The sequence below is a fragment of the Pinus tabuliformis genome, chromosome 5_2 (assembly GCF_031772625.1).
Source record: "Pinus tabuliformis cultivar Carrire ecotype Pingquan chromosome 5_2, CPIR1, whole genome shotgun sequence".
Taxonomy (NCBI): Eukaryota; Viridiplantae; Streptophyta; class Pinopsida; order Pinales; family Pinaceae; genus Pinus; species Pinus tabuliformis.
In genome coordinates, this window is record NC_142306.1 from 631,886,815 (window position 1) to 631,904,963 (window position 18,149).

At 38.5% G+C, this 18,149-nt stretch overlaps 1 protein-coding gene across 1 annotated transcript in view; it reads right to left on the reverse strand.

Annotated features, from left to right (window-relative positions):
- Positions 1-10,169, reverse strand: part of ATG6 (AUTOPHAGY 6) — a 225,270-nt gene extending 215,101 nt beyond the window's left edge. Inside the window, exons 1-4 of the mRNA XM_089436746.1 lie at positions 9,521-10,169; positions 8,202-8,659; positions 3,198-3,368; positions 2,798-2,922 (exon numbers count right to left, since the gene is read on the reverse strand). Coding sequence (XP_089292872.1) covers positions 2,798-2,922; positions 3,198-3,368; positions 8,202-8,659; positions 9,521-9,665 — 899 coding nt within the window. The 5' untranslated portion in view covers positions 9,666-10,169. The remainder of the gene's footprint in view (positions 1-2,797; positions 2,923-3,197; positions 3,369-8,201; positions 8,660-9,520) is intronic.
- Positions 10,170-18,149: the final 7,980 nt, after the last annotated feature.

Genomic DNA, 18,149 nt, shown 5'->3' on the forward strand with positions numbered 1-18,149 from the left:
TTTTTCCAACCCTCAAGACACTTTACATCATGATTTTCATATTTTTTACATCATAATGGGGAAAACCCATTTGTAATAGACCCTCATAGACTATCCATTTCTGCAACACAAATATAATCTAGCAGACCAAGCAATTTGTAATAAAATAACCTAACCAAATAGTTAGGATTATTCCCAAATTACTTTTACATAGACTCGATCTAGAACACTAGGACTCGCCTAAGATCCTAGCAACAAAATCCATTCCGGCTTTGGGGTAAGACTGGAGGAAAACTCTGCCGACCATCTGAGAATAGATCGGTGAGACAAAAAACCTTCCGGAATGTAAATCGTCACCAGAAAAGTAGGTTTACCTAAGTAATTACATACACGACATGGATCTGTTGATATTATTTACATTATACACATGCAGAAAGGGTTTACATAACATCTTGGAAGTGAAACTGATGATGATAGTTGTACGGCACGAACACATCGATCAGGTGTTATCCCTTTTGCGAAAAAAGAGGGTGTACTGCTATGAGTCGTTGACACGTAGTGGTCAACAATTCTCATTTTCAACACTATTGATAACAACAATCATTAAATTAAGGTAGCATGTCTTTGGAATCTATTTGAGCATCTCCAAGACTTATTTTAGCCCTCTAAACTTAGCCATAGGTTCTTTGAACTTACAACCTCATTTTGCTCGGAACCCTACATTATTGAATATTATTCTAAGGTGTCTAATTAGCAAGGTCCTTAGAGGGTATTTAGCAGTGTTCCATTGGGATGCGTCCACCACGGTGGGGTGCACGCACCTCTCACAACCCACGCACCTGGGATGGGGGGACGTTTGGGGAAATGTTTCCTCACGTCCCCCTTTTGGGGAGATGCAAAGGGGATGTTTACCCGGTGTGGGGGGCGCAACTCCCCAAAAAGTGTAATTCTAGGCATCCACTCCTAGAAAGGGCTAGGCGCCCCCCTTAATTTTGCTTGAAAACAAAAATTTATGAATGGGGAATCTTAATATTCAACCCTAGGGCCCTACTAATGCTATGTAATTAACAGTAATGTTATATTCTTAAAAGTAAAAGTGGCAATCTCCTTTATCTTTCATTTTCATATTTTTATTTAGTTTTTAACATTACCATGAAATGACTCGGAATGTTTGAAAGTGGTTCCAACCCCATTGAACTTCATATGGAGAAAATAGAATTTCATGTCACATTCAAAATTCAGCAAACTTAATAGTTTTTAGGATTTGAGGATTGGGGGGATTGAATGTTTCCATTGGATTCTGTTAAATATGAGGGTCTAGAACTAGCATTTGATCAAGAGCACCAAGCCCAAAATCACCCCATTTGAGGGGGAGCATGTCCCCCTAAATTTTGTCTAATAACCCTTGAAATTTAAATAAATAAAATAAATAAATAAATAAAATTAAAACTAAAAATAAAAATACACGAGTCTGCATGGGGTAGCTCAAGTGGCCATGGCCGTGAAAATGAAGTCTCACAGAACTTGAGCTTGGGTTCGAGGTTCGATTCTTGTGCTACCCTCCCCGTAAATGGGGTGAATAACGGACATGTAAAAACTCGAAAATGAGAGGGTCCTACCGAAGCTTACAAAAAAAATATATATATATATATACACAACAAATATCAAAACCTAAACTAATTTACAATCCCTAACTCACTTATTCGACTTACCAAGCTTACCTCTACTTGGTTTTCCACACAACACTATTTAACTTCGTGTATATTTCCACAGTTATTCATATTGAAAGAAATTTTGCAGGCGAAACTGTGTGAAGGATTTTTAATTTTGTCCAACGTTTCAGGTGGACACTCCAGTCATCGCCAGGGACCTGAGGATTGAATCAACTCCAACATTGGACAGGATTAAAAATTCTTCACACAGTTTCACCCACAAAATTTCTCTCACTATTTGACTAACCGATTAAGTGTTGTGTCTCCTCCCTGCAACGCTCCTTCAATGCTCATTGTCCAGTTTTAACTTTCAAGTCTTGACTCTAGATATCAATGACCTTAGACTAATTCTTTGACTCGTCACTCTTTATTATTTTTGAGTTTGAGTTATATCAATTTACTATTCTAGTCTTTAGACTTCCTATAGTCTATTTTTGCTTAGTACTAATTATATTCTAGAATGATGAATGATATATGCATCAGTATGAATATCTAATCAAATTATGTATGGATCAATGTATTAATACTTTTGATATTGAATATGAATTTGAATTATATATATACCCCGATGTCCCCCGTCCCCCTTAAATTTCCCTAAAATTTGAGGGTACTCCCACACATCCCCCCCTGTGCATTCCCCTGTCCTAGATTCTTGGTGGAACACTGGTGTTTAGCCTGGGAATCTTTGGGTTAATCTCAGAGACCTATTGAGGAAGCCTCCATTGTGGGGATAATATCCATCCACATAACAGCAGGGGAACAGCCGCTTTGATGACAGTGGTGGCTGATCTCATTGTTGCCCTTAACCTAGAGTTCTCAGTGAGCCTTTGCACTAAGCTGCTAGATTTTACTGTAACAAGTCCAGTGCAAGAATGATCCTTCAAACTTGACACATGGTAGTTCTGTATAATCTATAATAACCGAAATACTGAAAACAATAATATTATTGTCTGATACAAAGTTTACCTTCACATGTAGGTCTCCATTATGATTAGCAATTAAACATGAAAAGGGATTCGAAAAAACAAGGTAACACAATGTGCTCCTAATGTAAAAATGCCTAAATATGGGTGTTGAATTAATAAACAGGGCTAGAGAAAGAGCACCTCTCTTCCAGTTCTTCAAAATTTTTTGACTTTTGTTCCAGCTCCTGAAGTTGATGTCTGACATCCATGCTTTGTTTTTCAATTTCCCCTATTGCTGCTTCTAATTTCTTTTCTTCTTCTTCAACCTTTAGCATTAATTCAGAATGAAACATTCATATCATTGAATAAACTTTTGGACTTTAATATCAATAAATAATGCATTACTATGAGATTTACAACAGAGGAAAACAGACAGGCATCATTGGTTGCAAGGTACACTATGTTACTATATATAATATAGATAATCTAAACTATGGCAATCTAAAATGAACAATAAAAGAAGACAAAGTCACGTCCAAATTCACCTCAACCACAGGAGAGGCACCAACAGAAGACTGATATTTTATTTTATGTTACACACCTTTTCTTTTTCTCGAAGAAATTCAGCCTCACTAAGACCACTGGGGGACTCCTCTTCAAGGCGTTCAAGGCATGCTTCATAAGCCTTAATGTCCCTATTAATATCTTCAAACTCTCGATCAAGTTTTTCAGACACGACCCGCATGCATTCCAAGCATAAAGGCTGCTCAACCTGTTTATGAATGTCCATCAAAAATCGTTCACAAAGATTTCATTAAAAATGCAGACAATGAAACTTATTCCATCCTGTCAGCAAATACAATCTGCACCAAAAAAGAAAACCATTCCACAATACCACATATAGTTGACAAAAGTTCAAATTCAGTAAGATCAATCAACCGATGTAGATTCTAAATCCAGTAAGATGTCTGAATAATCATTACTACTGACAAAATATACAGGGCACTGAATACAGGAAATTACTGATTAATTAAAATTCTCCTCTGAGAACACATTAGGTTCAATACGTTCAAATGTACTTTTGGGCAAAAATGATGCCATGTCAAACCAAAGTATAAAAATTGATGTAAAAGATGGAGTTTTGAACCATTATTATACATATGAAAAAGAAAAAGACAGTAAAAAAGTATTTGGAGTCTGTACCCTGCTTATACATACCAGCATAGATCCATCTTAACCTGGATCTATTAATCACCGAAGGGGATCAAAAAGAAACTGAGGGATGAACTTCTCAGTAATTAAAGAAGAAGCTTAGGATGGATCTATGCTGATTTATTTTATTATTATCTTCTTTTTTTATTGAATTTATTTATATTCCTTCTTGTTATTAATAATTACGGTTGACTTTTTATCTCTTTTACATTACACACCTCAACTTTTCTTTCATTTTAAGTTACAATACATAGCTCATCCATACCGAGCTGTACAGTACACTGAGGGAAATCAAAAATTAAAGAACAATAAAGAAGTAAGGACAGTTATTTAAGCCTGGTTTCAGGAGTTCTTTGACTCCAAATATATTATTGACTCATATGTACATCTATTTCAGTAGCAAAGCATGAGCTACAATATTGACAGGGATCGAAGCAATTTAAGGAAACATTGCAAGCACGACTCTTAGCTATGTAGACAGTTATGGCAAAGTTCGATCCTATGACTAGATCAATACAAACCTGTATAACTACAGTGTGGATTGCACAATAATTTACACCTGGAAGGTTTACATATTTATATAAATCATCAGATAAAATCTGCCATCAATGCAATTGTTGTAATGTCAGCCAAAATTATAACAAACTCTTGGGATTTCTAGAAACTCGTCAACTATGAGTGACACTGGATGACACCTGCTCGGATTTATTCAAGGCTTTAACTCAGGGAGATAAGTTCACTATGCTTACTGTCATTAACTGCTGTAATAAATTCTCTGATAATAAATAGAAGATTCCTCTTTCACTGGTTTTCCCTTCGGGGTTTTTCCAGGGTCTTTGGACCAAAAATCAGTGTTAAATTTGTGTGATGGCCGCATTTATTCTCAGTGAAAGTGAAAGAGTAGGGCTGCTACATTTATTCTCAGTGAAAGTGAAAGAGTAGGGCTGCTACATTTATTCTCAGTGAAAGTGAATGAGTAGGGCTGCTGCATTTGTTCTCAGTGAAAGTGAAAGAGTAGAGTCGGCTTATGTGTTTCATGTTTTAGCAAATATTCATGTTTTAAAACAACAGCAAAAACCTATGTTGGGTTGGGCATTAAACTGATGTGATTCCTAAAACTGAAACTGGGTTTGGCCTACAATTTTCTACAGCTAAAGGATAGCCTCATTGTCTGTCTCGACTATGTTCAACATCACTAGTCACATTGCTTTAGAATTATATTCACCAGTTAAGGGTTTTATCTCACCAATGATGTGTTGAATCTAAACACAATATCCCATTGATGAAACGGTTTTTAATCGTGTCATTTGCAAAAAAATTGAAAGGAGCACTTCATCTTCAAGTGCCCCATATATTATGAGATCTAGCGGAGATATAATGATAATTGTCAATACCATCATTCTGGAGGGTTCCTTGCTACCTTCTATTGTTATTTAGATCATAAATGTCTAGCTATCTACATATGATAGGTGATCACTCACAGATGGGAAACCCTACGAGACTTCTTTGGACCCTGCCACACCATGTTGATCACTTCCTTTTTCAAGTTTATATTGACAAGTAAAGGCACTAAGCATCATGCAAGTTTCCTAGCCATAGTTGTGGATGACGTAGGTCAATGAGGTAATGCCAAAATCACCTAGGTCGTGTTCATGTTTATGTTTGAATTCAAGGACAATGAAATTCAAAAAAAAATCCGTATTGTAAACAAATATGATAAAGTTCACAATTAAGTTCCATAGAGACAATTAAGTGAATTCTATTATTTCACATATTCAAACAAAAGACCAAAAAAAATTACATTTCAATTGGACCCAAAATATGTCAAATTAAATTTCAAGGCTAAATATAGCATAGATAGATACATATATGGACTAAAGGTAATGCACATCCTCATTTTGTTAATAAACAACCTGCTTTCACAAGGTCACAAAGATGTACCCACCTCCAATATAGAACTACTGCCCAACCTATATCAAGCATAATGACCTCCCATGTCTCTCCAAGGTGAAGAGGGCTTGTTTGGGTGATCCTGGGAGAATCCCTAGAGCAATGAACAAATCTCTCCTAACATTCAAGGTGGAAGAGAGAACTATTGTGGTTTGCTCTTGTCCATTGAGTGTTAGGAGAGATTTTGTTCATTGCTTTGTGGCTCCTCCCAAGGTCAAATAGCAATTTCCTCTTCAACCTCCAAGGTTAGGAGAGACTTTGTTCATTGCTCTAGGGCTCCTCTTGAGATCACCCAACCAACCCTCTTTGCTTCAAGCACACCATAGAGGTCATTATCAAGTTTTGCATAGGGGCTTTCACAATGATTGATAAGCACATGCATAACTCCACTCCCTCCTCTACATTTACCTATATTTCTAGAGTTTAGTAGCGCTTCTCTCTAGTAGAAGCCCCAGATTGTTCATTGCTCTAGGGTTCCTCCTAGGATCACACAGTAGTTTCCTCTTCAACCTCTAATGTTAGGAGAGATTTTGTTCATCGCTCTAGGACTCCTCCTGAGATCACCCAACCAACCCTCTTTGCCTCAAGCACACCCTAGAGGTCATTATCAAGTTTTGCATAGGTACTTTCACAATGATTGATAAACAAATGCATAACTACACTCCTTCCTCTACATTTACCTCTATTTCTAGAGTTGAGTAGAGCTTCTCTCTTTTCTAGTGTTTATCCTTTCTTAATCACACACTTTATTTTCACTTTTAACTCTTTTTCTTTGGCACGTAGGAGTAGCCTTGGCACTCCCATGTCATGATTGTGATTCGTTGTATTTTCTAGTGCCATTGACCTATTCGTTGGTCACCTGTGGACATTAATAAAAATACCTTATCTTTATCTAAAATTGCCATATCAACATTCATGACAACGTGGTACTGAAATAACCTCAGTGTTTCATTAAGAATTTCTTTGATTTTTTTCTAGTCCTCCTTTTACCTATCTTTCCAGCTTTACATTCTGCTCCTCATTCTAAAATCTATCTCGATCAACTTTACATGAATGAAAACTTGAGGGAGGGGATTTAAAATTTATCATCTAATGCGCAAGCACTAATGAAGGATGGTGGTGAACCTGCCAAGTTACACCAGTGTATTGCAATAATCTCCATGCCTATATTTAGTGTAAGATCCTCTTCAGATTTTTGCGAAGATTGTTCATGTAACTTGACTGCCTTGTAGCTCAGCTACTAACCTTTCCTCATTAAAATCTGATTGTTGGCCTTACCACCAATGCGACTACAATGCAAAGTTAAATATTCTGAGTTAGTCAGTTTCTTAACTAGAACTCTTAACCTCTTATGGGGGCTTGAATATCTTTTATTGGAATTACACAAACAGAAAAGGAATCATGCTCTTTTTCTTTTCCTTTTTCATTTGCTTTTTAAAAGGGGAGAGAGAGCTAAACGTGCAACCTTTTCATATTAGACTTGCAAACGTATTTCGGTTTCCAAATTAGCATTACATAATTGTATAAATGGTGACCCAAACATAACCCTACAAGTTGTGTAATTAATGATATATGACAATGGCAAACATTAGAAAGCCAACTATAAGGAACTGAATATAACAAATGCACACAAAACGTCAAAGTAATAAAGTTGCTCACGAGCATTAAGATTCAAAATTCAAGACACTTTCAAGTTTCAAATAAGGAATAAGCGTATATACTTAATCCTCTAAACGTCAAGCACACTTGAAAGAACATAACTTCACACCATTGCTATCTTCCCAAATGTTATAACAAAATGGCATTTCATTTGTTATTAATTAAAAAAGGTTAAACCAGCCTCTGGACATCTGTTGATAAAATCCACCCACAAGAGGTTTATGTGGATCAACATATAAAAAAAGGTTAAACCAGCATCTGAGCATTCGTTGATAGAATCCACCCACAGGGGTTTATGTGGATCAACATATACAATAACTCAATGTTCATTTAGGTTTGTAACTTCATATCAAACACTTGCCCGGGTGGCTTGCAACGTCACATGGAGTTAGTACATGCCATCATGGAGTAAAAAATTCAATCATAGACCAGAGTGGACATGATAAGCATACATTTCAGAATGCGGACTTCAAATTCACAAAAGAAAAAGGTGATGACAAGCACGCACTGGGTAATGTGTCCCTATTTCCCAAATCAAGTACATCCACTAATGTGGCCTACCTAGAGTTGTCGCAAAAGGGATGCAAAACCATGGTAATCAAACTTCTACACTATATAAAACCTAATTCATTAAAAAAATTAAAGAGTAGAATATGCACGTGCCATTGAAGTGGCAATTTTATTGAACTCGAGGAAACACATCGATCTAAGACAATAAATTCATCCTTACATCCCTCAAGGAGACTTCCATTCTACTCTAGATTACAAGTACATATTTACAGACCTGTGTTTGTGAAGAAACGATATCAAAGGCCCTCTTCAAAACAGTTATACTGGAACTGAAACTAGCATTGTTAATGTGCAGTGCACTGCTGGAATTCCCAACAAAATTCGGAGAGAGCAGACCACCTCCTTCAGGCGAATTTTCGTATCTATACATCGAAGCAGCTGCAGATGGCAACACCACAAATGATTCATCCATCGCCTTCCCACCATGGCTGTCAGATCCATTATTAGTAGCTTGTCCGGGCGGGGCTTTATCAAAAGAACCCACCGCATGATGAACAGGCTGATTCAGATTGGCCACTGGAGGAGAGCCAGGGTACTGATTTCCACCCGTTCGAGGACGAGGAGGAAACCCAGGTGTCTGATTCCTCTGCTTGGGCAAAACAACAAAGGAATGGTCCATTCGACTGGCTCCCAATACACTCCCGGCCCCATGAATCGACAAAGCCTGCACCCCTGCAGCTCATATTTCCAATGTAGCATTTTAGAAACAATTTCAAAACCATGATCCTTTCACAAACTTATAGAAGAGCATTCCAAAAATCATCTCCGAGGTGAGGTTTCAATCTACAGCTCATATTTCCAACGTCGCATTTCAGAACCAATTTCAAAACCATTATCCTTACACAAAATTATAGAAGAGCATTCAAAAAATCATCTCCAAGGTCGGGTTTCAATTAAAGAACATTAAGGTTATTTTGGAACCCAAACCACTCTATCGACAAAAGTATTGACTCAACCACTTCATATCTATGACCTTTTTAGGCCTTGTACTGTGCTAATCTTGGGTACCCTCATTCCCCCAAATTTTCACAACGAATTCAATAGATAATGTCAATTTTGGATCTAGATTTTCATCAAATCGGAGTGTAGGTGGGGTAATCTGGGCTGCTTTTTATCGATTAATACAAGTTGCATCGAACAAACCATCAATAAGAATAAAATTTCATATATCATTAAGTCATCCAGAAGCTTATGCAACTGACTAATCATTAATGGCTTGCCAGATTGGCCAAAACCGATGTATACTGTAAAATCTTGAATAATTAAGGATAAATACAGATGTCAACTACATCACTTAAACTTCTCTTCTACCGTAGAAGAATCCCGACGACAAATTTGAAACAGGCACAGGTGCTTGTAAGAATGAATTTTACCAGGGCCGGGTGTAACTGAATTATACGCGTTTATTGAAATTTACCCGATCAAAACAAGAGTTCTATTGCATGATCGCACAAAGTTCTGCCCAATCGGTAGATTTCTGAAGATCGAAGAAAGACAAATTATCAAATGATTAATTAGTATTAAAACCCTAACCTGATCTTGAGGGCTCTGCTCCAAACTTTTCTGCGTAGGATTCTGCCCCGATGATGGAGAGAGGGTGTCGACAACTCTGGCAGAGCCATCTCGGGATGCTCGGGTCGATGAAAACACCTCTGGCTTTTTCTCCTTCGTCTTTCATTTTGCCGGGCACGTCGTCAATTCGAATGGCGGAGGCACACGACTTACAGCAAGCATGAAATTTAGAACAGGAACATATGGAGATAGCGAATATGAACAATAAATTGTCAAGGTGGACTGGGATACTCAGGTTACTTGGAGTTCACATTAGATGGAGATAGCGAAGATGAACGATAAATTGTCAAGGTGGACTGGGATACTCAGGTTACTTGGAGTTCACATTAGATTTTATCCGATAAGTTCGGAAACTTACTGTTTTCTAACATTTGATTGAAGTGTGGCAAATTTAGGCCATTGCTCAACTTTCCATTAAATGTGAAAAAATAAAAGAGAAAAGGAATGTCGACTCGGGAACAAAGCGTTCAGATTCTGAGATTTCTCCAAAATGGAAGAGCGCTTACTCTGACAACATCTTCTCTCATTATATTTTTTCGTATGGCACGTCCCTCCCGTTGAAATATTTCTTCAGATATGTTAAAAAATACCGTTTTCTAATTTTGGAAGGAATGCGGCAGACTGTAGTATTTTCAAAATTTGGAAGGAGTGCAGCAGATTGTAAAAAATAATTGATGAATTTTCCATTTTTCCCTGTGAAAAAAAATTGTAAAATAAAACATTCAGATTTTGATATAATTGGATTGTTGATTTTTGGTAAAGTTGTGAGTTCCTAAAGAAAAGTTAGTTCAAAAAATAATTGTAAAATAAAACATTTAGATTTTTTTATGTAATTGGATTATTGACTTAGGGTAAAGTTGTGAGAGATTCTGAAGAAAAGTTAGTTCAATAATTTTAATGCTGTACAATAAGTGAATGCAGATTTTTTTATTGTTATTAAAATGGGTAAATACAAATTTTTTTTATAAATTAAATTTTATGATAAAAGTGATGATAAAAATTTGTCCCCCATGAAATAAACAGTTGTCTATAACGATTTTAAATTTTTTTCCAGTAGAAATGAATTTATTGGAATCGCAAGTTTGATAGCTAGTTTCTGCACAATGAAAGCGTTTATGCTGAATCCAAATATGCAGTTACCATTTTAACTGCAACAATCAAATTTAATCTCAATTTCTTATAAATAAAAAGTCGCATTATAGACTCCATGAAATAATGCTACATAATAAAGTAGATATTTTAATAGAATACCCTAACGTTTAATATAAAGTAGATATTTTAATAGAATATTAAATCAAATAATAAATATATATATTTATATCATATTAACGAGTTTAACATCCTATAATTACATATTAAAATGGGCCAATACAATTTTTTCATAAATTAAATTTTATGACAAAAGTGATAATTACATATTGCCAATACAATTTTTTCCTAAATTAAATTTTATGATAAAAGTGATGATATAAATTTGTTTCCCATAAAATAATGCTCTACCGCCTAATATAAAGTAGATATTTTAATAGAATATTAAATGAATAAAATGTTAGATGTGAAATTAAATTTAAAAAATAATAATAATAATAATAATATTTATTTATATATTTATAAAGTAGAATATTAAATCAATAAAATATTAGATGTAAAATTAAATTTAAATAATAATAATAATAATATTTATTTCATTTATATTATATATATTATGGAGGAGAGGAGATGTGGTATGAAAAGTTAAATAAAAAATAATAATACATAATATTTTTTTTTAGAAAAAATGAAAAATAAAACTTAATGAAATAATGAGTATACTTAATTAGTTTGTTTTTTATACAGTGGGAAACTTATTATAACTTAGTTCTCAAATAAAAAATGAGGACAGTCATAATTAGTTGTTATTGGCAAATGCAAACTCATAATCATTATTTAAGGAAAACCAAGCCACCTAGAATTACTCCCTTGGTGGTCCCTAAGGGGGCAAGTTTTCACTCCTGCCATATGCCTCCTTACGTCCGAGGAAGACAAGATCTTAGCCAAGCAAAAACAGTTTTAAGGCATACTCCAAACGCATGTTGAGAAATCAATGCTTATAGGAATTAGGATTTGATTCCTCTTTCTTGATAATTACTTGTGAATTGTGTTGGTTTCTTTTACTTCTTTATTAGTTTATCTTTCATCAAGCAATTACCAAATTATATGTATATGAAGACCACAAGAACAAGAGACACAAGATGTAGGCACTCAACTAGGGCAAAACCCCTTCAAAGGGAAAACTAGTCCAACTCTTCCACTAGTAGATTCAAATCAAGATGAGATAATCCAGGACCTCTTAGACCTAGACAAAGACATCCTCCAACCACCAAGTCAGCCCTTCCTTCCAACAAATGATCCTTGTCAAAGTCTCCAAGTGACAAATTCCTAGCTATAGCTTCAATCCAAAATTTCGGCCCCCAGCTTCAGATTCTCAGCTCCCGGCTTCAAAACTTCGAACTTGCAGTATACTAAGAATATCGGCCCCAATAAATTCCCAGAAACTTCACACATGTGAGAGATAGATAGCCCAAAAATTAGGTCTTCCCAACTTCTTTCTTCCTTCTCCAGCTTCTCCACTCTCTTTTTCTGCTTCTTTTCCTTGTAGATCGAACTTGTTGAGTGAGTGATTAGGTCGAACTGCCTCTTTATATATAGCCTTTCTGTTGGGTCGAATCACCCTAATATAGGCCGACTTCATGGGGACGCAGTTGACTTGGTGTGGAGGTGACAAATAACCTTTTTGACTCAAAAATAATTCATTTTACATGATACAAAAGCCCAAGAAAGGGTCTAATAAAAATGACAATGACTCAAGACAAAACCTAAAAGACTTCAGTGGATGCTTTGATCTATAAAACATTGACCTAAGCATGAAACCCATGCTTTAATAAGTCATTTTCTTTAATAATAAAATTTCTTTTGACAAGTGTAATTATGAAGACTGATACTAGTTACATTCTTCAACACTCCCTCTTAACTCATGAGGTATTCATAATTACATACATATAAAGGTACATGGAAGATCTCAAAATGACATGAACTATGAAGAGTTATAGCACACGCAATGTTATAGATTAGATACTTGACAAGGGTACTTTAATCGAGTATATGTCCCCAATTAAATTAATTTTGCTAATATGAATTTATATTTTTGTAATTGGGTCTTAGGAAATATTTTGGCATGTAAACTTAGATAAAGCGGATGGAGGGAGTCCCCACTTAATTTTTGGAGAGATGGAGGCCACCAACATTAGAGAAAAGGAAATATTAAATTGATAGTGGAATATGGGGCCCACGTGAAGTACACACTCGGGGAAGAAGGAATTTGAATTCCTTGAGACAAAGGATCTAGAGTGGCGACCGAGTTTACAGAGGATATTCGCCCTCCACAGTTTCATCAGTTTCGGGCTAGCATTCTAGCATTGAGAAAGAAGGCCACGACAGTGCGAGAGGCCATTCTGCAGTAAAACAAGGAGTTGGAGGGCATGAGAGCAGTTTGTGCTGAGTCAGCGGCCAAACTGGCTCGTATTAGGGAACGTTGGGTTCCTTAAGGGTTTAGCTGGAGTGCACATTAAAGCGATGGGGCAACCCTACTCAGACATGCATAAATGAGGTCGGTAGCACTAGCAGGTTACCACTACACATTGGAGAGCGAGAGGCAGAGTCACCTCGACATATTTTATGTGTTGACCAGGATGGTGACATGAGGCGACATGAATTGTATAGGGTGCATCCTCGGCAGCATGGAGGGTTAGTTTCGAGTACGGGAGTTTATGCTCTCAACCCTTCCCTTGGGGTTGGATGGCGAGAGATTCTGAGTTGGTGCTTAATGGAGTGGGCTAGGCGTATGGAGTTGGTCATAGGTCGGAGTGAGAGTCAGCAGGCACATTCAGGCATCGAGGATACTAGAGGCCCAGGGTGGCATTGGGATCCAGGTGGTACTCCCCATCACTTCATCGATTGGGCTAGTGATGGGACTAGCAGGAAGGTGGATCTGATGATCGAACTCACCCTCGGGCACATTCAGGCATCGAAGATACTAGAGGCCCAGGGTGGCATTGGGATCCAGGTGGTACTCCCCATCACTTCATGGATTGGGCTAGTCATGGGACTAGCAGGATGGTGGATCTGATGATCGGACTCACCCCCATTTTCATATTCCCATCAGAGTTTTGGACCGCACCAGTGACAGGTTGGGCTGACAGGGGATCCAGTAGACTCTGTGAGTCATCTTGGCATGTTGGTCGTGTATGGGGTCATTGGATGATCAATGTACCCTTGTAGGAGGTTGTTAGAGGAGGTGGCATCTGCAGGCCACCAGATAGTTCCTCGTATGGAGGGGTGGATTTCCCATGCATATATGGGGCACAATGGTCACCAAGGAGAAACACCCTAGTGACACCACCACAGGCACATAGGGAGATTTTCCTGTCAGATCTCTCAGGGAGGATTAGGAGGGAAGGTCCACTCACCCGAGAGTATGGAGATGAGAGGGTGGATACAGTGGTAATGACAGGATGTGGGTTGATACTTACAGACATAGTTTTAGGCCATGGCACCCAGGGGTGTATAGGGGCATGCAATGGTGCACAACAATATGCAATGGAGCACAGAGGTGCGCGGTGGTGCATAGTGGTGTGCAGTGTCGCACCAGGTTGTCAGAGGAGCGGTTCGCATCACAATACTTTACCTCATAGAGTGACAGAGACATGTGCCTCTACTTCAGTAGGGCTTGTTGGGATCCTGCATGAGTAGGGGATACCGTGTATAGTTGAGGTAGTTTTCCAGTGGGTATCCAGGCTTCAGACACTGTATTGGCACTTTACCGACGGTGTAGATGGCATACTTGGTGGTGATGATTGGATGGAGCAGGATAGGTCTGCATACACGGAGATGATTGTGTGCATCAGACATCTGTATATTGGCTACATTTAGGGGGTAGCTATTTGGCCAATGTGGTTTCCAGTGGTCATCAATGCTACACAATGGCAAGCACAAGACCGTTTAGCATGCATCATATTAGTTCATGATATATGGAGCCTATATATTGATTGCATGTCGGGACTAGAGACGAGGCACAGATGGATTCCAACATTTGTCAGCGTTATGTTGCAACAAGTCTGGTTATGGGATCTAGGGGTTCAGTTGGTTGATAGATCACTCTATCTCGTGGTGAGTGGAATCAGGGCAGAGAGTGATCTAGTTCACTCTTGGGTCGACACATGGGGGTTTGGGGAGGCCTTCATCGTATGGCGAGGCAGGCTTTCCTTGTTGTTACATAGGTTCAGGGTTAGCTTTGGATGGGTAGGCTTTGGCATCATTGAGATACCTGGGTAAGATGTATTTGGCCTTTATCCGTATTTCACCATCGGGTTCCAGGAGAGGAGGATACGACAAGGGCACAATGGGCAGTCAGTTGTAATCAAAGTAGCACAGCGTCAGCATGGTGGCATCCTTTTGAGATTAGCATGGGACCTTGGTATCGAGGGATTCATTTATGATAGGATGGTGCATGGATTCAGGGTGACCCAATGGTACATTTGGGACCCCGGTATTATGTGCAGTGACTGTTTGGGTCAACTGATTGAGAGGGTGTTTGTTCAGGTATTGCTTGAGAACAACCAATTTTTGGTGGGGAGGACTATAATGTCCCCAATTAAATTAATTTTTCTAAGATGAATTTCTATTTTTGTAATTGGGTGTTGGGAAATATTTTGGCATGTAAACTTAGATAAAGTGGATGGAGGGAGTCCCCACTTAATTTTTTGAGAGATGGAGGCCACCAACATTAGGGAAAAGGAAAGATTAAATTGTTAGTGGAATATGGGACCCACATTAAGTACGCACTTAGGGAAGAAGGAATTCGAATTCCTTGAGGAAAATCTAATTGGTGAGGGACCCATAAGGAATGCATGGCCAACAATTATGAAAGGAAGGAATAAAGGAGAAATAGGGTGTTTTGTCTATTTGAAAATCAAATATGCCTTAGCTGATCAGTTAAGCCAATATTGTGTTGTTTAGCACACGAGTGTCTTCGAGCAAATATCTCAACTCTTGCTTCGGTGGACTTCGAGTGCCAGCCTTATGAGGGAGTTTTACTTCGTTCCAAGTCATACCAGCAACAGTGAGTCGAGTTACAACAATAGTAAGTCGATTTATAGCAGTAGGGGAAGTAACAACAAGGAGGCTAAGTTATGGCCGCAGGGAAAGTAGCAGCAGGAGGGCCAAGTTACAATAACGGGAAAATAGCAGCAAGGAGGTTTGTTGGGTTGTGTTATATTCTTTCCATGACTAACCTATGTAGTGAAGCGGGGGTTTAGAGGGGGGTGGAGCCCCCCCTTCGTTGCGTCGATTACACACTGGGGGGGATCAGGGGGGGTGGCAGCCCCCCTATCCGGGGGGTTTGAGGGGGGCGAGTAGCCCCCCTTTACGGGGTCCAGGGCAACACCCCAGGAATTTTTTTTGGACCCTATATTAGGTTGGGCGAACCTACCTATGGTTTTCGGTCCATGGTTTTGGACGCGATGGTTTTTGGTCCATGGTATTGGATGCTTTGGCATGTATAAATATGTATTGTAACATTGAAAGGAACATAATGAAAAATCAAGCTGGTAGTCCCAATTTTGGGATCCAGGGGAAAATCATTGTGTATATGTGTTTTATGTGTTATGCTCTTGCATTGTCTGTTTTTTGTGTTTTAGAATTCGTATGCAAGTAATTTATGTACGGGGTTAAAACCTACAAGGTTGAGTTCCAACAACAGTGCAAATCAGGGAGAGTAACAACAATGCATAACAAGGAGAGTAACATCAGTGCAGGGACTACGCAGCCAATGGAGTGATATTTATTGGGGCAACATTATCCCAAGGATTTTGGAGCTGGGGAGTTGGGAGATCATTTGGAGGGCCATTTGAGGAGGATTGTTGGAGTCAAGAGTGTAGAGATTGACAGGATCAGTCATAGCAACAAAATTCGTATTTGGAGGAGGGCAAAGCTATGAAGGGTCAATTATTGAAGAATGGAACAAAGGGAAACCCTTTATGGGTTTTTCTGGGTTTTGGGCAAGGATCACAATCCCAAATTCCTAGAATTTTATGGGCACTCTAGAGTGGGAAAAGAAGGGGGCGAAGTAAGATAGCAGTGCAGCTTTAGAGCAACAACGTAGTTTTCTGGAGGATCTGGTTATTGCAATCGTTGGGCTTTCTTGTACTCATCACCTGGTGCTTGTAGATTTCCTTGTGCAAGCCCATGTGCACTTACTCCAACTCTTTGTGCCACAAGTTGATATTATTAATAAGATCTTGGCCAGTTTTGGGATTCACAACTTTTTTTGGTTCATGTCTATTTGTTTCTAAAAATTTATGTGTTATTTTATTTGCATGTCTTTGTTATCACTGTAAAATTTCCATTAGGAGCATTACATCGGCTGGTACTAATGATCTAGATGGCTCCAAAAATAGAAGTGGCATTGAAATAGCTCAAAAGTCAAAGTCATCATATGGAAGTGAAACCAGGACTAGATCATAGTGCTCATTGCCTTGACTCCAACGATGTTAATGACACTCAAATGCGAGTTTGTATGCTCAAGTTATAGTCAGTCAAAGTTTTGGTCAAATTTGGCCATGTGGCAGTCGCTAACGAGGCAACAGTTTGGCGAAGGGACAGCGTACGAAAAATGATAATCAGAAAGGGCCAATTTGTCGCCTCCTTAAATCATCCAATAACCCTTAATTTATGGCAGATTTTTTTTAACTATTATGGTGAAAAAATAAAATAAAAATATATGTTTGGGGGGGCGGGTTGCAACCCCCAACGATCCCAACACAATATGTATATATTGTAATGTGGCAGTTCCGCCCCACCCAACAGATGTCAACATATGATGGGGTCGGCGGGGTTCGAACCCGCCCGGCCCATGTGGGTCGTCCCACCAACGTGCTACCCCGCATTATATTCAACTATATAACAAAATTACCACCAAAAATTAACATTTTCGTATATTAAAAAAAACATGTCACCGAACCATGTGCCATAACGGGGTCCCGTGGGGATTAGACCTCAGGACCACCAATAACCATTCGCCTTAAGACAACACTACCAACCGACGGGCCAATGGCTGACGTTCGTAGCTCTGCCACAATTTTTATAAAGACCTCGATTCATTTTCCCATAGGAAAGACAAAGATCGGAGCACGGAACCAGGAGCAACAGAACCGTAAGCAGGGAATCTTGCTAGATGTTAAAAATATTCCTTGGGGGCCATAGGTGCCAGTGTCATAATTTGACAAGTTTATAGTCATTTTTGCACATTTTCTCACCAGGAATCCAACCGTGCAGTCTGTTTCTCTAGCCGAGGTCTCCATTTTCAGGCCATCATAAAAAAATGGAGGTATAAGGGTCATTTTTGTAAAGTTGATTGTAATTCATTTCTTTGTTGCCACTTAATGAAAGAAGGCCTCCCCACTTTGAGCAGGGCCCAGAGACGTAGCCCACATTGGGTGAACTCCATAATCAAATCATTTGTTTGTCTTTGATCTCATGGTTGTTTTGAGATTTC